We start from the raw sequence: 25,035 nt of genomic DNA on the forward strand, positions 1-25,035 counted from the left end.
GCCCCGATAGCCGTAAAAGACTACAGGACCCTTTTTTTCGAACCTTTAAGCTGTCATCGGAGTGGACAGGAACCACAGACTACAATCAACGAGTCGACCTTATTTTGGATTTCTGGCATGGACACAAGTATTGAGAAGGGGGTTGAAGGATAACGAAAATCGATACGTGCTTCTGTTTCCCAGCTTTGACACACAGTCCCGTTACAGAAGTTTAAACACAAACTTTGTACTATTTTGGGGAATAAACTTATTTTCTAAGATCAACAAATTTTGGCCATTCAGTTACAAGAGAGAGAGAGAGAGAGAAAGAGAGAGCAGCCCAAATCTTTTCACAAAGTATGTCCTGTGTTTGTTTGATATTGACACAAACTTTGTACTATTTGGGAGAATAAACTTATTTTCTAAGATCAACAAAGTTTGGGCATTCAGTTACAAGAGAGAGAGAGAGAGAGAGAGAGAGCCCAAAAGTGTTCACAAAGTATGTCCTGTGTTTGGTTGATATTGTATTTGTTGCTGATGTTTGTTTTATTGTTGTTGTTTTTTTGTTTGTTTGTTGTTTGTTTTTGTTTTGTTCTGTTGTTGTTGTTTTGCATGCGTGTACGTGTTTGTCTGTGTCTGTATTGTAGTTGGTGGTGAGGAGGGGGAAGGTGGCCTGATGGTTAAAACGATGTTCTACCAATACAGTGCCCGCCAGGACCTGGGTTCAGAACCCCCATCTCGCCTTTTCTCCCAGGTTAGACTGAAAAATCAAACTGAGCGTCTGGTCATTCAGATGAGAGGATAAGTCGAGGACCCGAGTGCAGCACGCACGTAGCGCACTGGTAAAGAACCAATGGCAGCGTTCGTGTTGTCCTCTTGTAAAATTCTGTCGAGAAATCCACTCTGATGGGTATACAAATACATGTGCAAGCACTCAAGACCTGACAAAGGGCCGTGGGTTATGCTGCTGGTCCGGCGTCTCCCCAGTGGATGTGGTGTGGCGTGGGTATGTATATGGTGTGGGTGTGACTGGGAAGTGGAGGCCGGGTGAGGAAACGAAACGAAACGAAACGAAACGAATTTTTATTAACATTTTAACGAGGGTAGTGGAGTAAGCACAGCTGCTTTTTTACATCCAGCCCTCAAGGGCAAAGAAGAAGAAGAAGAAGAACACACAAAAAATAAAGGCAAAACACACACACACACACACACACACACACACACACACACAATTACATATGAAAATAAAAGGCATAAATGAAAGCATGCACATTACCTAATTAAGCACGACACGACAGACTATCATTGAAAAGATCAAATCATTAAGGGGGGGAAAAAAAGGAGGAGAGAGAGATTGACAGAGGTGGGACATGGGTGGTGAATCAAAAGCAAACTTCTTTTTCTATATTCATAAAAAATATCACTGACATTGGAACATAATCAGTACATTTTAGGATAAAGAGGTGCAAAGTTTGAAAGATTCATTAGGTATATTAGTAAGTTAGATTTGAATTATTGAAAATTTGATTCCGTTCTTTAAAGTTTCTGGGATATGATTCCATAACCACCCCCTTGAATATGCAAGGATTGATTTACATAAAAAGATATTAGTAAATGGAAGGTTTATCTTATGTGAGTGTCGATAATTATTAAAAATAAACATATTTGTCAGATAGGATGGAGCGTTGCCATGAAGGATTTTGTGCAGGAACAGTCCTTTTTTGTATAATAGTTTAGCCTTAAGTGGAAGGATGCCTACTTGAGGATGGAGAATGTGCCGGTCACGTTGTCAGTGTGAACGTATCTAGATTCGTTTCTTTTTGTCCTTGGTCTTTCCGTTATTCAAATCGTGAATTGTATTGGTGGAATCTCTCGGAGCTTCTCTCTGCTTTAAAAAAAAAAAAAAAAAAAAAAAAAAGAAAGAACCACACTGTATGACCTCATCTATCCTACATTGTATTGTAGCCGTTTTTTTAATTTCTTTTTTACTCTGTGACGACAGATTTCTGTCTGAAATTGGGGCTGCTCTCCCCAGGAAGAACGTGTCGCAACAATGCGGCTTCATCATTTTCACTCTTTTTTTTCTGTCTGCAGGTGCATTTGTTTTCCTCTCGTAATGGATTTTTCTACAGAATGTTGCCAGTGACAACCCTTTTTCGCTGCCGTGGGTTCTTTTACGTGCGCAAATTGCACGCGAGATACGGGGCCTTGGTTTATCATCTCATCCTAATGACTAGCGACCAGACCACCACCATCACTCAAAAATCTGGTCTAGTGAAGAGGAAGAAAAATACTGACGAGGTTAGGATTCGATCCCGCACTCTCAGGTTATCTCGCTTTCTTGGCGGCAGCGTTACCACTGGGCTACGTCCCGCTCCACTGTTGTGGCCGAGGTGCGTCGTTGTTGTGGGTTTAACGACCTGTTGGCTGATGCCCTTAACCCCTTCACTGCTGAGGAAAAAACAGCAACAGAAAGTGGTCTTTCAAGTCATAAATCAACATCCAGATATAATCAGCCAAAAACTGAGAAAAAAAAAAAAAAGAAAGAAAGAAGAAAGGCTCTGTAGAAAATATCCTTCGCCAGATCAGATATGTGAATTTCCAGGGTTATTTTCCCCTGCATTTGATGATGATGTCATCAGTGACGTCACCATGCCCGTGAATTATGTGGGCATGGCACTCAAGGGGTTAAGGTGGAGTTTGTTCAGAGCTCAGGTTTTGCTCCGTGAAGGGTGGTGTGTGGTTCGAGTCGTCGGGTCCGTCATGGCTGCCTGTCCGGGTTGGGGTGTGTGTGGGTGGGAGGGGGGAGCGTGAGGGGTTGGGGGGGCGTATGCTGGCCTGGTCTGGTGCCCTGTGAAGAGCCCTGCTGTCAGTGGGTCCCATCCAGGGGTGGAGTCCTGGCTGGCGGTCCGAGGGGCGTCCTCGTTGGGTCCTGGCTGCCTGGCCAGGTTGGTGGGGGTGGAGGGCTCTGGTCTGGTGCCCTGCTGTCAGTGGGTCCGTCCCGGGGTGAAGATGTTATAATAGATGCATTTACAAAACTGCCCCGCTTCATATCTCTGTGGCTGCCTTCACCTCTACACTCCATCTCGCTCACTACGATCGGCTCCGGATCCACTCTGTTTACGAATACCCAGATTCAAACACTCGACTGTTGGCCGCCGTTCTTTCTCTGTCTCTGGACGTTGCGATTGGAATGAACTTCCTCTTTCGCTTCGTCAAGTCTCCACACTCAGCTCTTTCAAGTCTGGCCTTAAAACCCACCTCTTTCCCAAAATAGCCTCCCTTGCCTGCCTCTTCCTTGTCTTTAGTTTCTACAGTTTTAGAGTTATGCATGCGTGTGAATGACTGGTGCGAAAGCGCTTTGATTTGTCTCTGCACAAGATTCAGCGCTATATAAATACCATTATTATTATTATTATTATTATTAAGTCCTGGCTGGCGGTCCGAGGGGTCTCAAGGTCTATTTAAAAAAATGAAAATAAAAAACACATATGTTAGGTCAGTGGTCAGAATGAGTCTTGATGGTGATTGTTTTATTTATTTATTTATTTATCTATTTATTTATTTATTTACTTACTTACTTATTTATTCTTTTTTTTTTTTTTTGCTTTGTTTTGTTTTTGTACAGGTGGGAGGGGTAATATTTCAGGGGTACACTCCAAAATGTTAGTGTAAGTTCAGCCGTGTTCACTGTTTTGTGTGTGTGTCTTCAGTTTAGCGTCTTTCCACTTGAAGTGATATTAGTTGTGTGTGTGTGTGTGTGTGTGTGTGTGTGTGTGTGCGAGCGCGCGCGTTTTAACAGCCTCATCAGAACCAATGTCAAAAGCTCTTTCAGCGTTATCAGTTATAATTCTGTCCCCTGACGATGCTCGAAAAACTTTCCTACCATAAAAACACCCAACAAAACAAAGGGAGACCACCATACGTTAGTATATCATTATCTCCCTCGTCTGGTCGATTCCCACTTGACATGTTTGACCTTGACCCGGGCAAGATAACCACAAAGAACTCAGAAAAGTACTGAGTCACGGTGTGGCCTGCCCGATTTAATTGCTTGGCTGAAGCGATCAGAGAGAGACTAAAACTAAAAGCGAACCCAATCCATGACTTTTATCTTTACTGTCCAACCTTGTAAATTTGTGTAATCACGACGAAAGCCGAGACAGAGTGTATGGAGGTGTGTATGTGTGTGTTGCTCTAGCTGTGTAGCGATTGGTTGGTTCAGTTCGTGAGTGTGTCATGTTGTCAGGCCGCTCTTCAAAGCCTTCAGTCGGAGACAGACAAAAGAAATGAGACGTTGGAGATGTTGGCATGAAAGATGGGGAGATGAAGAAAAAATGTAAAATAATTAGAGGCTGGGATAGGATGGGACTGGAGTCGCTTTTTTTTTTTTTTTTATTGTAGACAAAAAATATTTCAGACAAACATTTGAACTGGTGCTCCCTGTCTGTCTGTCCCCTTGTTAGTCTGTCTTTGTCAGCTTGAAAGATAACTATTAAAAAAGGGGGGGTGGGGGGGGCAGGGGGGGGGGCGTTTATAAAGATAAAGCATAGTCAGTAAGTATCCTAAATCCAACTCTCTCTCTCTCTCCCCCTCTCTCTCCCTCCCTCACACACACACACACACACACACACACACACACACATTCAACCACACACACACACACACACACACACACACACACACACACACACACACACACACACATTCAACCACACACACACACACACACACACACACATTCAACCACACACACACACATTCAACCACACACACACACACACACACACACACACACACACACACACACACACACACACACACACACATTCAACCACACACACACACACACATTCAACCACACACACACACACACACACACACACGCACATTCAACCACACACACACACACACACACACACATTCAACCACACACACACACATACACACACACACACACACACACACACACACACATTCAACCACACACACACACACACACACACACATTCAACCACACACACACACATTCAACCACACACACACACACACACACACACACACACACACACACACATTCAACCACACACACACACACACACATTCAACCACACACACACACACACACACACACACACACGCACATTCAACCACACACACACACACACACACACACACACACACACACATTCAACCACACACACACACACACACACACACACACACACACACACATTCAACCACACACACACACACACACACACACACACACACACACACACACACACACACACACACACACACACACACACACACACACACACACACACATACAGTGATAAAAAAATAGTATTCTTTAATTGGTAACAAAACCAGTGATTCTTCATTCACAATGAAGTTGACATGCAACATACTTCGTTGTGATCGAAAAGGTAAAAACATGGTATGAGCAAAGAATGTACCACGAATATTTAAACTTCCAATGTGTGTCGATTGTTCGTGCTACTATGTATGTATGTATGACAGCCAGTACTTTTCGACTATGACCATCAGAACAGTACAGGAAGTAACAGCTGTCCCGCCTATCTGGGCTAGAATTTGATTATAGTGGAGAGTGTCTTGCCCAAGTTACATCCCCACTCTCTCGGCCAAGAGGGTTTTAGGACAGTCGGTGTTGGGATGGTTCGCAAAGGCCAAGGCTGCAGCACTAAGAGCCAGAGCAATTTTGCCTCTTAAGTTTGAGAGTCATAAACTACTAAACTTAAGAGCGGGGACCGAGACAGATAAGACCGGGTGGGAAGTGTCTGATGATGTCTGTTTATAAAAGATTGAAGATAAAAAAAAATAAAAATTCATCAGAGAGGGAATGGGGTGTACTGTGGCCGGGGTCGCTTTAATCGGGGAAAAAAATATATGTCAGTCATAGCGTCTGTTCCGTCTCTTTCTGCCTCTCTGTCTCTGCCTCTGCCTTTGTCTATGTCTATGTATCTCTGTCTCTCTGCAATACTCTCTCTCTCTCTCTCTCTCTCTCTCTCTCTCTCTCTCTCTCCCCTCTCTCTCTCTTTCTCTCTCTTTGTCTGCCTTACTGATGCGAAAACAGTATTCCCATCTTGTTAAAAAAAAAAGTTTTAACTCAATTCAAACTAATACACTCTGCAGGAGAACTAGAGACTGGAACAGTATGTATGCAGCCAAATATAGAGAACACAACTTAGTTTTACCCTTTATTCATCCTTTTCAGCTTGCAAAACAGAACATAAACATATAAATGCAAGCATATATCTTCTCTTACACCAACTCGTACATCCAGCCACACACACACACACACACACACACACACACACACACACACACACACACACACACACACACACACACTGAAATATTCTCTCATTGTATATTTACCGAAGTGATAACTGTCATAATTAATTGCAAGCAGTCCTTCCACCCCCTCCATTAGTTGTTGCTGCTGACTGTTGTTGTTGTTGCAGCTGCTGTCGTTGAAGTACAGCCCCTTCAAATAGCTGACCCAGCGGTGCATATAATCCAGGCCGCCTGTGTTGCTCATGAGCCCACTCCCACTGACGAAGTGAATGACCAGGGCTATATATAGCATGTGACGTAATTGTGGTCACTGAACTGGTCAACCAGCCCTGCTTGCGCGTGTCACCCACGCGTAAACACACTGCCTCATGCACAGACATGTACACACATACGCTCTCTCTCTCTCTCTCTCTCTCTCTCTCTCTCTCACACACACACACACACACACACACACACACGCACGCACGCACGCACGCACGCACACACGAAAGTTGCCTCATCGATCGAATTTCATTATCAGAAGCACAACATCTAAAAATGATTTGAAATCTGAAATTAAACTTAGATCACAATTTAAAATCGATTTCCCGAAACTCACGAAATCCATTTCTTCTCACATAACACATGCAACATGGGCCATACTCCTGCTATTGTGATGGGCTCGGGGATTGCAATCGAAAATGATTCAGTATTTATCAGACCATCTTTCTTTCCCAAGGGAGCTTCCAAAGAGTTCTGTTTGTTATTGACCATACTGGTTAAAAAATGATAATGAAATACAACAACCATACTAGCCAGTTATCTTATATCATATCATATTCAAAATGAATATTAGTTACCTTATATTCAAAATTAATATCCAAATCATATGAAATGTGTGTGTGTGTGTGTGTGTGTGTGTGTGTGTGTGTGTGTGTGTGTGTGTGTGTGTGTGTGTGTGTGTGTGTGTGTGTGTGTGTGTGTGTGTGTGTGTGTGTGTGTACAGACAGGACAGTAATTGATAAAAAGGTGGGTTCTGCGTATTCAATTAATTCCTGATCTGAGGACAAGAGAAACCCTTTCATGTTTGAAACAACAAATCAAATTTTACAACTGAACATATTGATGGCCTTAGATTTTCTATTTCATTTTACACGAGGCATTTTAAAGTTCTGTGTTGATTCCAAGTCAGTGCTTCAGGCACTACAACCATTTAGAATACGGACAAAATATGAAATGATAATTGAAATCAACCACTCAACTCTCTCCATTCGAACGGCGAAAGAGACGACGTTAACAGCGTTTCAGCCCAATTACCATCATCATAATATTGCAAGCGGAAGGCTCTTATATTGAAGAGGTGAATGTTGACAAAGAATACCACAATTCTGACGACGGAAGCTAAAAGTTGAGTCATTGAGACACCCACTGGGCATCCGAGGGGTCTGTGTAGTGGAGAAGAGAGGACTGGCCGTACTGAGTGAGTTAATCAATGTTTTATGTTTGCAATCTGGATATCATTTCATTCTTCATTTCAGTATATGCTGATGATAAAGCTGATTGAGCTGCCTCAGTCTATTCTTCTCTTAGCTTGCGAAACGTGGACTCTCACTTCCGACCTCCAGAAGAATATCCAAGCCATGAAAACGAGATGCTTCCGAAAGCTACTAGGCATCTCCAACACTGAGCACGTCACGAACACTGAGGTCCGCCAGAAGATCACCCAAGCCATTGGAGCCCCACGATGACCTGCTAACCGTCACCATGAGGAGGAAGTTGAAATGGTCCAAACACGTCACAAGATCCGACAGAAGATCACCCAAGCCATTGGACACCACGATGACCTGCTAACCGTCTCCATGAGGAGGAAGCTGAAATGGTCCAAACACGTCACAAGATCCGACAGAAGATCACCCAAGCCATTGGACACCACGATGACCTGCTAACCGTCACCATGAGGAGGAAGCTGAAATGGTACGGACACGTCACAAGATCCGACAGAAGATCACCCAAGCCATTGGACCCCCACGATGACCTGCTAACCGCCACCATGAGGAGGAAGCTGAAATGGTCCGGACACGTCACAAGATCCGACGGGCCCACAAAGGCCATTGTGCAGGGCACTGTACCAGGCAGTAGAAGAGAGGGAGGCAAAAGAAAATGTGGGCAGGACAACATCAAAGAATGGACAGACCTGAATTTTCCAGATTCCCAGAGAGCTGCGAGAGACAGGAACTGATGAAGAGAACTGGTCTGGAAACCATCTTCAGTGCCCCGACGACCCTGCACTGGGTCATGGGAAAGGTGAAGGTGAAGGTGAAGGTGATAAAATGGACAGAGCGGCCAGGAAGGGAGATAACTTGTCTCCGGAGTCAGTTCATGTGGATATTCTTTTGTCCTTACATGAATTTTACATATCACAGTTGAACTATATTCAATGAATCAGTTTCAAATTTCCCTTACAAAATACTATATTCAGTGCAAATGTTTTACAATTAGCAATGAAAATAATGTCCACTTAAACAGAAAGATGACACCCCCTATTGTAGATGGAAAACTAATGCTTTTAAAAGTCAGTATACTAGAAATATTACACACGTTTGCGAACGAAATGTCATCCCTGAAGATGTTGTCACCTGTCGTTTCTTGAAGCAATACACCACTCTCTCTATAATTCTCTGTCAGCTGTGCTTCAGAAAGCAACGTCTCTTCTATGACTGAAAATATCAAAACTGCATCAACAAACAACTAACTGTCTGTAATCACTGGGGAAAATGTCAGTTATATTAGTTCTCAGAAGATCTCAAATCTCTCGTGATATACTTTAGGAGAGTGTAACAGCCAACGTTTCAATGAAAAGAGCCCCATTAAAAGACACTATCGAAGTGGATTTTTCTACAGAATTTTGCCAAGAACAACCCTTTTGTTGTCGTAGGTTCTTTTACATGCGCTAAGTGCATGCTGCACACGGAACCTCGGTTTATCGTCTCATCCAAATGACTGGCGTCCAGATCACCACTCAAGGTCTAGCGGAGAGGGAGAAAATATCGGCGGCTGAGCCGTGATTCGAACCAGCGCGCTCAGATTCTCTCGCTTCCTAGGTGGACGCGTTACCTCTAGGCCATCACTCCACTCCAATTAACAAGTTGGATTGACAGAGACTTAAAAATGCACTTGTTCAACCGAATTGTTCCTCATTATATACACGCCCGAAACTGACAAATCTGATTCCAAACCTCTTGACAAACTTCAAGTGCGGAGTGGTGACCTAATGGTAACGCGTCCGCATAGGAAGCGTCAACATCTGAGGGTGCAGGATCGAATCCCATACTGGCTAGTATTTTCTACCCCTATACTAGACCTTGATTGGGTGGTCTGGACGCCTGGTCAGTCGGATGAGATGATAAACCGAAGTCCTGTGTAGATCGTGCACTTAGTGCACGTAAAAGAACCCATGGCAACAAAAGGGTTGTCCCTGGCAAAATTCTGTAGATAAATCCACATTGATTGGAAAACAATGATACTTGCGGGCAGGAAAAAAGGGGGTGAGGGGGGTAGGTGCTGCTGCACGGTTAGCGACGCGCTTTCCCAAGGCAGAGTGACCTGAATTTCATACAGAGAAAGCTGTTGTGACAAAGAGTGATACAATACAATACGATACAATACAATACAATACGATAGAATACTATACGATACAACACAATACAATACGGTACAATACGATACGATACGATACGATACAATACGATACGATACAATACAATACGATACGATACGATACGATACAGTACAGTACAGTACAGTACAATACGATACGATACGATACATTACGATACAATACAATACAATACGATACGATACAATACGATAGAATGCAATACAATACAATACGATACGATACGATATAATACGATACGATACGATACAATACGATACAATACAATACGATACAATACGATACAATACAATACAATACAATACAATACAATACAATACGAATGACCATTTCTGACAGATTTACTGCGTGGCGACTCCGCCCTCCAATGCCCTGACTAATTAATCAGTTAATTAAGAGACCGGCCCCTGCACTGATGTCTGTTAGAAACCTTCACACCTGTTCTGTGTGTGTGTGTGTGTGTGTGTGTGTGTGTGTGTGTGTGTGTGTGTGTGTGTGTGTGTGTGTGTGTGTGTGTGTGTGTGTGTGTGTGTGTGTGTGTGTGTGTGTGTGTGTGTGTGTGTGTGTGTGACTCATGATTTGAAACAAGTAATGATCTCAGTCTGCCCACCTTCACACCTGTTTTCTCTGTCTCTCTGTCTGTCTCTCTGTCTCTGTCTCTGTCTCTGTCTGTCTCTCTCTCTCTCTCTCTCTCTCTCTCTCTTGCTCTCATATGGTGTTACTTTTGATTTAATTGAATTGTTTGTTCTGCTTTTTGCTGATGACATGATTTTGCTGTCTAACAACAGTTGGTTTACAGCGACAACTGAACAGTTTATACACTGCTGCAACTAATTTACAGTTAAAAGTTAAATATGGATAAAACAAATATTGTTGTTTTTCGTAAGGGAGGGTATTTGGCAAGAAATCAAAGATGGTCATATGGAAGCGAAAGAATAACTGTCGTTAATGCATATAAATACCTTGGGATTTATTTTTCAACAAGACTCAGTTTCAACTTTGCATGTCAAGACATTGCTAATAAAGCAAAAAACAAAACAAAACAAAAAAAGCAGTAATTTTGATTCTTCATATTTTGTATAAAGTAGACTGTAGCTCTTTTAGTGTATTTGTTAGATTATTTGATTCGCAAGTTCAGCCAATATTACAGTATGGAGCAGAAATCTGTGGATTGGAAAACAGAACAGTAACAGAAAAAGTACACTTGTTTGCAGTGAAACGTTTTCTTAATGTAGACAATCGAACTCCAAATGATCTTGTTTATGGTGAACTGGGGAGATATCCGATACAGTCTAGATAATAATGGTAAGAAGACTTGGGGCAACGAGTGTTAGACAGTGTTTAAATTCTTATGGTTTTGCATTTATATGGGATAATCAGGGGGTGGAAGATATTGCAGGTTTCTTAAAGTGTTTCAGACAACGTATTATTGATTGCAGGTGGCAAGATTGGTATGGTCATATACAAACTATTGATAGATTCGCACAGTTTAGACTTTTTAAAACATCGCATGTGATTGAGCCATACATTGCGTTAGGACTGAACAGATATAGGCCTATGAAATATGCACTGACAAAATTTAGATTTGGTATTTCTAATATTGCTTCTCATAGTTACAGATATATCATTTTAAATGAACCTATGTATACATGCCGTTTATGCAGTCTGGGTAAAGAAGATGAATTACATTTTTTTGTAATGTTGCCCTGCTTTGTGTGCGTGTGTGTGTGTGTGCGTGTGTGTGCGTGTGTGTGCGTGTGTGTGTGTGTGTGCGTGTGTGTGTGTGCGTGTGTGTGTGTGTGTGCGTGCGTGTGTGTGTGTGCGGCGTGTGTGTGTGTGTGTGCGCGCGCGTGTGTGTGTGTGTGTGTGTGTGCGTGCGTCCATCCCCCTCCTTCAACAACCGCCACCCCCAAAACAACCACAACCACAGAGAGAGAGAGAGAGAGAGAGAGAGAGAGAGAGAGAGAGAGAGAGAGAGATGGTTTATTCAATTAAGGCCACAGCTCCGTATGAATAGGGGGTAATAACAGAATTTTACGTGCATGTGTCATTCCAATCAGTTGTTAATATAAGCAAACGCAACTTCTTCCACAACAAACCGCCATTGAATCTAAGAAGAAAGTGTTTCTCTTAATTGAAGTGCTTTATAAAATAAAATAAAATTAAAAAATAAAATAATAAAAGATACATAGCAAAACTACGTATAAGAGAGAGAGAGACAGAGAGAGACAAAGACAGAGACAGAGAGAGACATAGAGGGAGAGACACAGAGAGAGGCTGATTAGGCTAAACGGGACCGATGAGTAGGCGAAACTGGACAGAGTGAAACACTCAAGAGGCAATGGAGGGTGGCGGCATGATCAAGTATTAGGCGAAACGGGACTACTGAGGCGAATCGGACCTGCAGTGCACTAACTCTTGAAATGATGTCGTTCTGCCCAACGGGCAGCTCGTGCGTCTACCTCCTCCACCCCCAGCCCTCCCCACGCCCTCCTCCCTCTCCCCCATATGGGGTCATGTCGCTTCGTTTACCCACACACACACACACACACACACACACCTCACCCCCCACCCCTCAGCTCTCGACTGTCAACCACATAAGCACGTTCAACAATCAAGTGAACAAACCAGATGGCGGTAGTAATTACCACAATTTTTTTTTTTTTTTTAATAATAATAATTTTTTGTTTGGCATTGAATAAAATGAAAAACTGAAAAGAAAAAAAAAGAGTGGAAAGAGTTCCTCCACATGCGGAGCGTTCATTGTATTTGGCTTTAGCACCTCTCAGTGAGCGACGGATCAAACTGCAGTGACGAGTTTCCCACTCTGTTCCAACTCCACGTTAATTTGTTCCCCGGGTCAATTGTTGATGTCTCCCCCTGTTTCTCTCCTTGATTCCATCATCATTTCTCCATCCCGCTCGATCTCCTCTCCCATCTATCATGTTACACTGCGCCGCAAGGAACCGCTGTAGTGGAGGGACTGTGGGCCGGAGACGGAGGGGGAGACACAAAAAAAAAAAAAAAAAAATTGACAGCACTGCAGAACGGACAGGAAACCCATCTGCAGAGACCCAGGCTTAGAAATTGACACAGAACCGACAAACCTGTGAGGAAGGAGCGGAGAAGAAGTAGAACAAGAAGAAGAAGAAGAACAAGAACAAGAAGTCTTCCCATTTGAGTCCAAACACACTCCGGGCAATTCCGTGGGTGCGGCTGAGGAGCCAGCCATACCTCTACACCTTATGCGGTTCGAAACCGGCCGTGTCCTCTGGATTGTCAGCCCGCGACACTAACCACTTTGGCACGGCGGCGGGTTTTACTCAGGACCGCTAAACACAACCCCTTGCAAAACAAAAACCAAAAAATCGGAAAAAGGGTGGTGGTGATGTAAAGTTTGTGTGGAAATATAGAGTTTAACATAACCTCACTGAGAGATGGGGATAAAAATAAAGGGACAAAAACAAATTGGAGCAATCAACCAGAAAGCGATTCAGAGTGACCAAGTGAGACCATTGACCTGAGCGAGACACAAACAGACATGTGTGTCCACGTGCAAGGGGAGTGTCCCCAGTTCAGTCGTGCACGCGCGCTCCGCCAATGAAAAACCGCGGCATGGTGACTGGGCCAGCACGCGCGCACGGATAACATGCAGCGCTCGAGCTTGCAGCGTTCGAGCTCGGAGAGAAAGAAGGAAAGACTTTGCTGATGCAACTCGTCGTCCGATCTTGTTTCAGTTGTGGACAGTCTGGCTGACGCAACTGGTCACACATCCTCCTGGAGCAACGGAAAGAAGTGAAAATCAGCTCTGTCGACAAAACACAGACATTGTGCTCTGCTTGTGAGAAAGCCGGAGCTTCGATCCACTGTGTAAAAAAGTAGCCACATGGCAGAAAACATGAACGCCCAAAACAGGGCCCTTCACCCAACTGAGGGAACTACCAGCTCTTCGTCCTCGTCAGCGTCTGAAGCTGTTCATCTCAAGCGGAAAATTGGCTTGATGAATGGAGTTGGAATCATCATAGGGTCTATCATAGGATCTGGGATATTTGTGACGCCCAGGGGTGTGTTGGAAGGGGCAGGATCGGTGAGTTTCAGTTCGTGCGCTCTCCCTGTTTCACCATACTCAGTCCACGTGTGTGAGATTCGGCTTTTCCCGAAAGGCGGAGCAGATTTAGTTGTTAGGTTGTCGTTTTTAATCACACAACTGCTGTTTGTTGTTCGTTTTCAGTTCTTTATGCATGTCACACACTTCTTATTCACAAAAGAACAAAACAGGACGATTGATAATCTATTAGTCATGCGTAAAAATCCAGACCCCAAAGCGGTAATGGTTGCTATGTTTCGGTGGGAGGCGAGAGGGGGGAACCAATCACAGAAACAGCTCGGAAGAAGGATTTGTCGCTGCCACAAGAGAAGCGGCGCGTGTAGCGAATAATGCCTAAGAAGTAAACAGTCGGTAGGCAAACGACCTTTGCAGGCATATGTTTGAACACGTTTCCATGTATTTCAGCTTAGACGTGCCTCTTTGGCTAAGTGGGGCAGGAACTGGGTGTGGATTTTACTCACAAAAGAAATGGGTCAGATTCCGACTTGGTAAACTTTATTCCAGTGAACCGGAACCAAAACTAGCTTGTACGGCTACATGCAGATGCCAATACTTTTAAAATATTCAGTTTTCGTATTCGATGCTTTACGTACAAAATACCCTTAATATTGTATCATGAAGATGTCGCTCATACAGTTTCATGATCTAAACTTCCTTTTACATCCATAAATCGAACTGATGATCTCGCTTTCGCTCTCTCTCTCTCTCTCTCTTCCCAAAAACCCTGTTTATTCGTCCACCAAGGATCACGATGGCACATGTGATGCAGAAGACTGTTGATATGTTGCTGTTTCCCCAGTGGGGTTTTTCCACTCACATATGTTTCTTGTTTTCTTAAGTGACATTGCTTCACCATGGTTGAAAATCAGTTCCTGTCGCAACAGTCCATGTACTTTATAATCTAAGCCATGTGTTTGCTCCATCTCCTGTTATTTCAGTTTATTTTTTAATTGTGGTGTAGGAGAGGTTTTGAAGGAACTCCACTAGGTCCCTTTGAAACGTGGATCAATGAGTACATGTACACATCATTTACATGTATGACTATGATAGTCATGTCTGACTATGACCGTCAGAACAGCAGTGGAAGTAACTGTTGTCCTGTCTATCCAAGCTAGAATTTGATTATGGTGGAGACTATCTTGCCCAAGTTACATCCTCACTCTCTTGGCTAAGAGGGCTTTCAGACAATCAACGTTGGGATGGTCCCCAAAGGCCAGCTACTTCCCATGGCAGCAACACTTAAAGCCAGTGCAGTCTTACCTCCCAGTTTTGAGAGTCATAGTCCTTCACAAAAGACTAAGCATTGCATGAATTATCATTGCAGTAGATAAACTGTTGATCTTACAGCTCTCATTTTGCTGTTGGCCGAACTGTAAGCTTGTGTTATTTTCTAATGTGAATTGAGTACAGAAAAGGCCCAACAGTGCAAGATTACAGTTATTCCACACGTACTTTTTTTTCCGCATAAAGATTTCTTGTGCACAGCACTCTTAAATTGGAAATTGCTTTTCGTTTCTCTTGCGCTTTTTTTTCTTCTTCTTCCTCTTTTTTCCATATCTGAAAATTGACACATACAACAAGGACATTTTTACAACTAATCTTAGTTTCATTACATCATACATTTGGCGCATCAGGTGCCACATTCATTGATAACAGTTGGATTAAATTTATGCAACTGAGTCTCAACAGAGAAAGTACAGGGAAAGAATGTGTGACCTGCCGATACAGTGACAGTGTTCATGTAGATTGCAAACTTCATGCTTCTCACAAATTATTTCTTTCAGTTTCAACAGGGATTTATAAGAGAGTGAAGAGAGAAGTTTACTTGTGGTATATTTGTATGAATATTTCTGTAATATATATCTGCTGATACGGTGACAGTTATGTGGATTAAAAATTTCACACCTCACACAAATTGTGTCTGAGGAAAAGGGAGGAAGCAGAGAGGAAGGATGAAAGATCTGAAAAATCTCCACACTTTTCCCACCAGGCGCTGTGAATGGGATTTGATCCCGGGACCCTCAGATAGAAAGTCCATTGCTTTAACCACTTGGCTGTTGCACCCACTTGAACGTGGAAATAGATATTTATAAGAGATAGAAGAGATAAGCCTACATATATTATGTTTCTATGGATAATAATGATATGTATGAACACACATGTGTGCATTTGTCTGTGTCTGTGTGTGTGAAGTTCTGCTTGCTAAGCTTTTTTTTTTTCCAACAAACATTCTAATGCGCAAAAATGTTTTTAACATATGGGCCAAGATTTCAGGAAATATAACTGGTTCAAAAAGAAAAGAAAGAAAACGAAAACCTACATGTGCATGTATGTACTTTGATAAAATATCAGCTGGTTTTGAGTAAGTCACCTTAAATGGGTTATCTTGTCCTAAACTTGCTTGTGGAATTTTTTTGTTTGTTTGTCTCTAATCAGTAAGAGTTCAGCTCTAATCTGTAAGAGCTTAGCCCCCAGATGGCCTTGATGGTCATCTTGATCTACAAGTACAACTTGGAAAATGAAACTGAACTTGTGACAGACTTCATAGCCAAGTGATTGGAGCATCTGATTTCATTTTGAGGGTCATGGGTTCGAATCCTGGTTGCAGCCTCCCTGGTGGTACAACGTTGGAAATTTGATCACCTGAGTCAACATGTGTACCTAGTGCTGCAGGTGCCTTAATTCCCTTCATGTGTCCAGGTCTGCAGAAGACTTGATACATATATTAAAGATCCCATCATCCATATTGGTGTACAGTGGCTTGTAAAAAAGCATAACACCTTTTACAGAGCTTGAATTATACCCAGCAGAAGATTAAATATGTACTTTTAAGATTCCACATGCATGTTGGTGTACAGTGGATTGTGGAAGCATAAAACCTTTTACCAAGCTAAAAATGTAAAATTATGCACAGCAGGAGATTAGATAGGCACATTAAAAATTTCTTCATCCTTGTTGCTGTGCAGTGGGTTGTGGCAGCACAAAACCTTTTACCAAGCTAAAATTATGCACAACAGGAGATTAGATAGGCACATTAAAGATTTCTTCATCCTTGGTGTACAGTGGGTTGTGGAAGCATAAAACCTTTTACAGAATATAGATTATGCACCTTGACATCACCATTGCAATGGACTGTGTGCTTATTGCTTGACAGTATGTTATGAAATTTGTCTGGCTAATGGTTTGGAGATCTGTCATCACTAGTATAGTGAGATTGACATGCAGACAAAGGTTGTTTTTTTATGTTTTTTTTTTACACAGTACATATATATATGTGCATCAATTCATATACATATTCACTTGCATGCCTACTTGTGTGTATGCGTTGATGTTTGCACCTGTATGCTTGTGGTGTGTGTATATGTGTGTGTGTGTGTGTATATATATATATCTGTGTGTGTGTGTGTGTGTGTGTGTGTGTGACAGGAATAGAGAGAGTGTGAAGAACAGAGGATCAACTCATATATTTAATCAAAGTGGAATGTGTTCTGTGCAGGTGGGGGTGTCCATTCTGATATGGTGTCTGTGTGGGTTGATCTCGCTAATCGGAGCGGTGTGCTATGCAGAACTGGGCACAACGATCACACGCTCCGGTGGCGACTATGCCTACATCTTGGAGGCATTTGGGCCCTGCTGTGCCTTCCTTCAGTTGTGGGTAAGGATCCTTAGTGAGTGTCTGTATGGTGTGTTTGGGTGGGTGTTTGGGGGGGAACGCGACTGTGTGAGAGAGAGGGTGTGTGTGTGTGTGCACCATATGTGGTTGTGTGCATGTGAGACAGACAATCCTATTCGTTTTATTTTCCCCACTGCTTCAAGATGTTTGCGGTGTAGGAAAAATCTCCACTATATACCCAGCAGGCACCATTACTGACATTCGAACCCAGTACCCTTAGATTGAAAGTCCAACGCTTTAAGCACTCGGTTATTGCGCCCATCAAAATTCTTTCAGTCTCACCTGTGCTTTTTCAGGTGAACCTGATAATCATCCGCCCAACTGCCCAGGCCATCGTGGCGCTGACCTTTGCGTACTACAGCCTGCAGCCTGTCTTCCCGACCTGTGACCCCCCGGACATGGCTGTCCGACTCCTGGCCGCCTTGTGTATCAGTGAGTTGGCGTTGTTTTGTCTTGTGTCGTGTTGTGTGATTGTGTGTGTGTGTGTGTGTGTGTGTGTGCCAGTGTGTGTTAGAGACAGTGTGTGTGTGTGTGTGTGTATGTGTGTGAGACAGTGTGTGTATGTCATGTGTGTGTGTGTGTGTGAGACAGAGTGTGTATGTGTGTGAGACAGAGTGTGTGTGTGTGTGTGTGTGTGCACGCGTGCACACAAATACAAATACAAAATACAACAACAACAACAAAAAAAGTTTAGAATAACAAAATCTTTAGATGTTTTATTTGGTTTCTTCAGGCCATTTTACCTCTGTGTGTGTGTGTGTGTGAGTGTGTCTGTATGTGTATGTGTGTGTGTGGTTGTGGTTATTTGGGGGGGGGGGGGTTGTTGCGGGAGGGGGATGAGGGGGGGGGGAGGGGAGGGTAGTTTTCTTTTTCTTTTATGAATCTCAGTTTTGTTCTCTCATTATTTCTATCCATTCATACTGTTTTTTCTCTCTCTTTTGGGTGGGTTTGGGGGATGTTGGGGTTTTGGGGGGCTTGATATGAGGCAAAATTGTTTATAATAAAGAAGTATACTTCATATTTTATACCAGGCTTTGTATGCATGACTTCATTGATGTTTTTTTATGTGCACTTTTCTGTTCATGTGCTGAGGCACATAAGGCCACAATATACATCCATAAGAAGCAGAAATGTATAGTTACACCTACTATCTTTAGTTACACCCATAGATAACAAAAATCTTTAGTTACACCCATAGATAACAAAAAATTATAGTTACACCCATAGGTAACAAAAATCATCGTTGATTGTGTGTGTGAGAGTGACACACGGAGGCAAGGATGTGAGATTTGTCAGATTTATGCAGTACTGTATGAACTTGTGTTTTTATTTGTCACTCATATTGATCGATATATGCTGGCTTATTTAAATGAATACAATATATGCTGGCATATTGAAATGAATTTGACAACTGTTTGTGTGTAACTTAGTGTTTCTGTGTGTGTGTGGGGGGGTGTATGTGATATGTCATTCAAATGTCTGTAATGATATACACGCATAAGTAATTAAAAAAAAAAAGAGCTGAATTAGCAGATTTTATGTCTTTCATATGTATGTGGGAAACACACACACACACACACACACACACACACACACACACACACACACACACACACACACTCACTCACTCACTCACTCACTCACACACACACACACACACACACACACACACACACACACACACACACACACACTCACTCACTCACTCACTCACTCACACACACACACACACACACACACACACACACACACACACTCACTCACTCACTCACTCACTCACTCACTCACTCACACACACACACACACACACACACACACACACACCCACGCAAAAGCCTGTCAGGTTTGTTAATGAGGTTTATGAATTGTGTTTTCATTTGTCAGCCTGTCACATCACACGTGTTCCTTTCTGTATGCTTAGGTTAGGTGGCTCAGTCATTGTCCATCAAAAATGTTCATAACTTGTGATTCTGGATAACATTGTACTCTGAGTAGATGAGTGGGACCAGATGTTTATTTATAGGGCTTTCCAGTTTAGCATGACGGATTTCCATGAGCCGTTATGCTTTGTATTGAATAGCTTTGCTGCCCATATTGATATATATGTGTGTGTGGTGTGTTTGTGTGTATGTGTGTTGTGTGTGTGTGTGTTGTTGTTGTTGTTTTCATCAGGATCCCAGAGTGGACAGTCTTTTTTAAGCTTTCTCAGTTGGGTGATAAAAATATTTCATTTTTAGAAAGATTTTGTTTTCCATCAAAAAAATACATCTATCTATCTATCTATCTATCTGTCTATCTATCTATCTATCTCTCTCTCTCTCTCTCTCTCTCTATATATATATATATATATACAGTATATAAACTGTGACTCTGTATTGTGCATTGTTTCACTGATCCATGCCAAACAGACTCAAATGAGAATATAGGATGGGGATATGATGCTTGTGAGCATGGAATACGAGAAAGGGTCATATACCAAAAACTAAATTGATAACTAAGTAAACAGACAGATAAATAAAATAAATGAATGAAAATGAATTGAAACAAACCAACAAACAAGAACAAAAAGTGCTGACTTTCATCTTTTGATATGTGTGTGTGTGTTTGTTTTTTGATTGATTGTATTTTGGGATTTTTTTGTGTTTGTTTATTTGTTACATGTATGCCCTGTCCACCCCTGTTAAAATGAACACATTAAACAAACAAAACAAAACAAAACCATCCTAAGTTGATTACAAATAAAAGGAACAAAGCTCTGAACAAGAATTATTTATAAAATATGTACACGAACCAACATAATCAAACCAGCTGAAATGTACATAACATCATTTTAGTACATGTCGCTTGACATAACAGCATAATCAAACCAAATGAAAAGTACAAAACAGCATTATATATACATGTCGCTTGACATAACAGCATAATCAAACCAGATGAAAAGTATAAAACAGCATTATATATACATGTCACTTGACAAAATAGCATAAATCAAACCAGATGAAAAGTGTAAAACAGCTTTATAAGTTCATGTCATTTGTTTCAAAGCTTACTTTTGTCCATATCCAGCAAAGAATGGGATCAAGTTGTTGAATTTAAGAGGAATAAAAATGTTAAAAACCACTTAAGTGAAAGGTCAAGGCCGTAGCTGGTCAAACAAGGATTGGACAAGGATACAAGAGGTCCATAAGTATTTACTGTCGCTCTGGGCCAGACTTCACGAATGTGTCTTTTACTTTTAGGGGGGTAAGGAGTTATAGCTGTTGATGCCAAGTCATAAATTTGTAGTGCTGATACCCTTTTTTTTTCTTTTTTCTTTTTTTTTAATGATTTCCATGTTTCTTTACTGGTCCATAATTATTAATGGTTTTTGTAAAGTGTGTGCTGAAAAAACAAAAACAAATAAATAAAAAAAAAGAGAAATTTATCACATCCAAATTGCCTGATTGTGAAATTGCTTGAATGTATGGAAGACTATAATGTTTTGCCAGGCAAATACCTCAAAAACAGAAACAAAACATGCTGATGCACCTGTTTGATTAAAACAACAACAACAGTAAAATGGTAGTCACTTATTTACAGCTGCGTTATCCGTCAAAAACCATTAACAAAGTAAGATTAGTGACGATTTTTGAAGAAGTTTCCCAGAAGTGATTCTGTTTATTGTTGCTGTTGTTTTGTTTGTTTGTTTGATTTTTTTTTGATTTTTTTTCTTTTTAATACATCTTTTCAGAAAGGGAAATTTCACACAGGACGCTTTGTAGAATGTTTAATTTATTGGCTTTCTTGAATAAGATTTCAACTTTAACAGGTTTTTTTACATCAAGAGTTGGGGGTGGGAGCCCCACCTTATTTGTAACTTATAGGCTATATTTTTGTATCTATGGTTTCTATGCACTGAACTGCTGAACGAATCATCAGGAAAGTGGAGCTTGAGTATTAAAACTCATGTGGTGTCTTCTGAATAAAAATGTTGGGGTTTTTTTAAGAAAAAAAAAAGAATAAGAAAGAAAAAAGGCACATTTTTCACATGGTTGAATATGAATTTTCATTATCGGGAGAATGGGTAAATTTTGCTTCCAAAGAGATTTATGGCAAACCTGCCCCATCCCTGCTTGCCTCTGTGTCTGTCTCTCTGTCTCTGTCTGTCTGTCTCTCTCTCTCTCTGTCCATGTCTCTGTCTCTCTCTGTGTCTGTCTCTGTCTCTGTCTCTCCCTCTCTCTGTCTTTCAAAGACCCTTTCAGGTTATGACAACGAAGTGTCATACTGTCTTTCCTCATTTGTCTGCAAACCTCTGTTAGTGCGAATTAACCCTTTCTGTTCATAATGAACAGAGACTCTGTCTGTGTCTGTCTCTCTGTCTCTGTCTGTCTGTCTCAGTGTCTGTCTCTCTCTGTCCATGTCTCTGTCTCTCTCAACTCTCTTTCTCTTTCTCTTTCTCAGTCACTCTGTTTCTCAGTCTCTGTCTCTATCTGTCACTCTCTCTATTTTTCTGTCTCTCTCAGCTGTCTCTTTCTGTCTCTTTCTCTCAGTCACTGTGTTTTTCAGTCTCTCTCTCTTTCTCTCTCTCTCTTTGTTTTTCTGTCTGTCTGTCTGTCTCTGTCTCTCTCCCTCTGTCTCTGTCTGTCTGTCTCTCTCTCTCTCTCTGTGTGTTTTTCTGCCTCTGTCAGTCTGACTCTCTCTCTCTCTCTCTTCCCTCTCATCTCATCTCATAGTGATAAACTGTTGTTAGCGTTTGTTAGCCCCTTTCAGACTGTCTGAACAGAAAAACTGAAGGAGAAGCAGAGCAGATTGATCATGTCAGTCATTGATTTCGGAGACAGCAGTGCTAATGCTCAAGTCTCAGGGGCATAGCCCTTGCCAGCAACTGGTACCATGTAACCCAGAACTACCTGCCGCATGTGAAGTCTCTCAACGATGTACCAGGCGGAGGAGGAAACCTTTCCAAACGGCTGTGAAGGCGGAAGAGGATGACCAAAGGGCAGACCTGGTGTCAGGTCAGGGGCATAGCCCTTGCTAGCAACTGGTACCATGTAACCCAGTACTACCTGCCGCATGTGAAGTCTCCCAACGATGTACCAGGCGGAGGAGGAAACCTTTCCAAACGGCTGTGAAGGCGGAAGAGGATGACCAAAGGGCAGACCTGGTGTCAGGTCAGGGGCATAGCCCTTGCAAGCAACTGGTACCATGTAACCCAGAACTACCTGCCGCATGTGAAGTCTCCCAACGATGTACCAGGCGGAGGAGGAAATGTTTCCAAACAGCTGTGAAGGCGGAAGAGGATGACCAAAGGGCAGGGGGAGCTCTTATCCTTGGCTGGAAGTCCTCCTAGGAGACGGAACTCTGAGGAAAAAACCTGCACCTGCCGAGGCCGTTCTACACATGGCAGTATCTGCACCTGTGGGACTGTGACCGTCGGTAGGTGAGAGAGTGGAGAAGGGACTGCACAACTCCTCCTCACTAAAAAAAAAAAAAAAAAAGTCACCTGTGCTGGTCAGGCAACCAGTCTAATGTCGTAACGACGAGCTAGCCCTTCAACACCCTGCTGCGGATCGAGAATCGGCCTCTTCTCCCATATAAGGACACACACCAACAGATAAGCCTGCCTGCCTACTCATCTGTCGGTCCGACAGGAGATACCATCAGAGACCTGGGGGAAAAAAGTGAGGAAAAAAACCCCAAAAAAACCGGGAACTGTGGTCTTTCTGGACCCGAGTTCATTTGGCAAGCAGACAAAGAACACTTTTTTCCGTGTCAGAGCAAAATCGCACTGAGAATAGCAGTTCTTGTATGTATACATGTGTATGTATATGTATGTGTGTATAATATGTGGGAATAGATATATGTATATATGTGTGTGTGTATGTGTATGTATACTATGTGTGTATTACGCTGAACTTTTGTTTAAAAAAGAATAGGTTTATTATTTCATGTACAAAATGTTTCAATGCTCAGTTTTCATTTTTGTGTGTGTGTGTTGTTTTTTTTGTTTTTTTTCCGGGGGGATGGGGGGGTTGGGGAGAGTGTTTTTTTCTTCTTCTTTTTTCCATGTATTTCTTTTTTTCTTTCTTTTTTCTTTTTTTTTTCTTTTTTTTTTGTTGTTGTTGTCTTTTGTTTTTGGTGCTCTTCATCCTTTTCTCCCACAAATCTTTCCCCCTGGTTTCCCTTTTTGAATGTTTTGTTTTTGCGTTTGTTTAGCTCTTATGATTTGTCATGTTGCTGTTACCTTTTTCCAGTGAATAAATGCCATAAATGTCAACAACAACAAAAGAAATTACCAAACGATCAGTTCCAAAGGAAAATAGAAAAAGAACCCTTTTTCCGTGTCAGTGCAAAATCACAGCGAAAATAACGGTTCTTGAGCAGATAAAACGCAACTGGCCTCAAAAGAAGCACAGAGGTCAAAAATTGAAGAGGAAGAATTGTTGTCCCAAATCAGAATCGAGATCGCTTTGTTCCAGATAACTGGGGAACATCTGAGCATGTATATTATATCATGCGCCTATGGCTTTGGCGTTCATCACGGCCCTTGCACATGGGCAGCACAAATTTTCAGGATGCATTCTTTGTTTTTTCTGATAGCAAGTATCTGCAGAATCTGGTGTGCTGTCCAGGTTTCTTCAGAGTTCTGTTTGAGATGTTGATATTGAGTTTGGGGTTGACGAGGGGAAATTAAAATAGCCAAATATTCTTTCTTTTTCTTTCTTTTTTTTTCCGGTTTTTCATATACCAGTTTTATGGAATCGAAGGTACTTAATGATGCATAAGGCAAAAGCACATTATAAGGAACATGAAATAATATTATGTAAAGCAGAAAAGGGGGGGGGGAATATCAAAAGCAAAAATGCGCAGCAATTGAACAGTCAAAAAACATACTTCATTCCTGGAGTTAAGATCAAGAGAGATTTTTTTTGCTTTTTTTCTTCTTCTTCTGCTTGTGTTTTGTTGTTGTTATTGTTGCTGTAGTTGTTTGCTTTTTTGGGGGGGGGGGGGGTTGAGGGGGGGGGGGGAGAGCAGTTTGGGAGAAGGGAGGTGTGAGGGACAGTTATTTAGTTATTTTACGAATACAGTACAAATATGAATGCACACACGTTTTAGTCTATACTAAGGTACAGATTTGCTTTTTGGCAGCAGCACATGCCCAGCATAAAAACAAATGAAGAAAAGAAAATTAATGACAAATAAAAAGAAACATATATATATGTGTGTGTGTTTGTTTGTGTGTCTGTGTGTATATATATATATATATACAGATTATTGAATGCTTATGCACCTCCATTGAAGTCAGCCAAACTAGGT

At 41.9% G+C, this 25,035-nt stretch overlaps 1 protein-coding gene across 1 annotated transcript in view; it reads left to right on the plus strand.

The window, feature by feature from the left end:
* Positions 1 to 13,691: 13,691 nt before the first annotated feature.
* LOC143300560 (large neutral amino acids transporter small subunit 2-like) overlaps positions 13,692 to 25,035 on the plus strand; it is a 58,069-nt gene continuing 46,725 nt past the window's right edge. The window contains exons 1-3 of the mRNA XM_076614317.1: positions 13,692 to 14,045; positions 17,563 to 17,721; positions 18,036 to 18,171. Coding sequence (XP_076470432.1) covers positions 13,845 to 14,045; positions 17,563 to 17,721; positions 18,036 to 18,171 — 496 coding nt within the window. The 5' untranslated portion in view covers positions 13,692 to 13,844. The remainder of the gene's footprint in view (positions 14,046 to 17,562; positions 17,722 to 18,035; positions 18,172 to 25,035) is intronic.

Source organism: Babylonia areolata, chromosome 26 (genome assembly GCF_041734735.1).
Source record: "Babylonia areolata isolate BAREFJ2019XMU chromosome 26, ASM4173473v1, whole genome shotgun sequence".
Classification (NCBI taxonomy): Eukaryota; Metazoa; Mollusca; class Gastropoda; order Neogastropoda; family Buccinidae; genus Babylonia; species Babylonia areolata.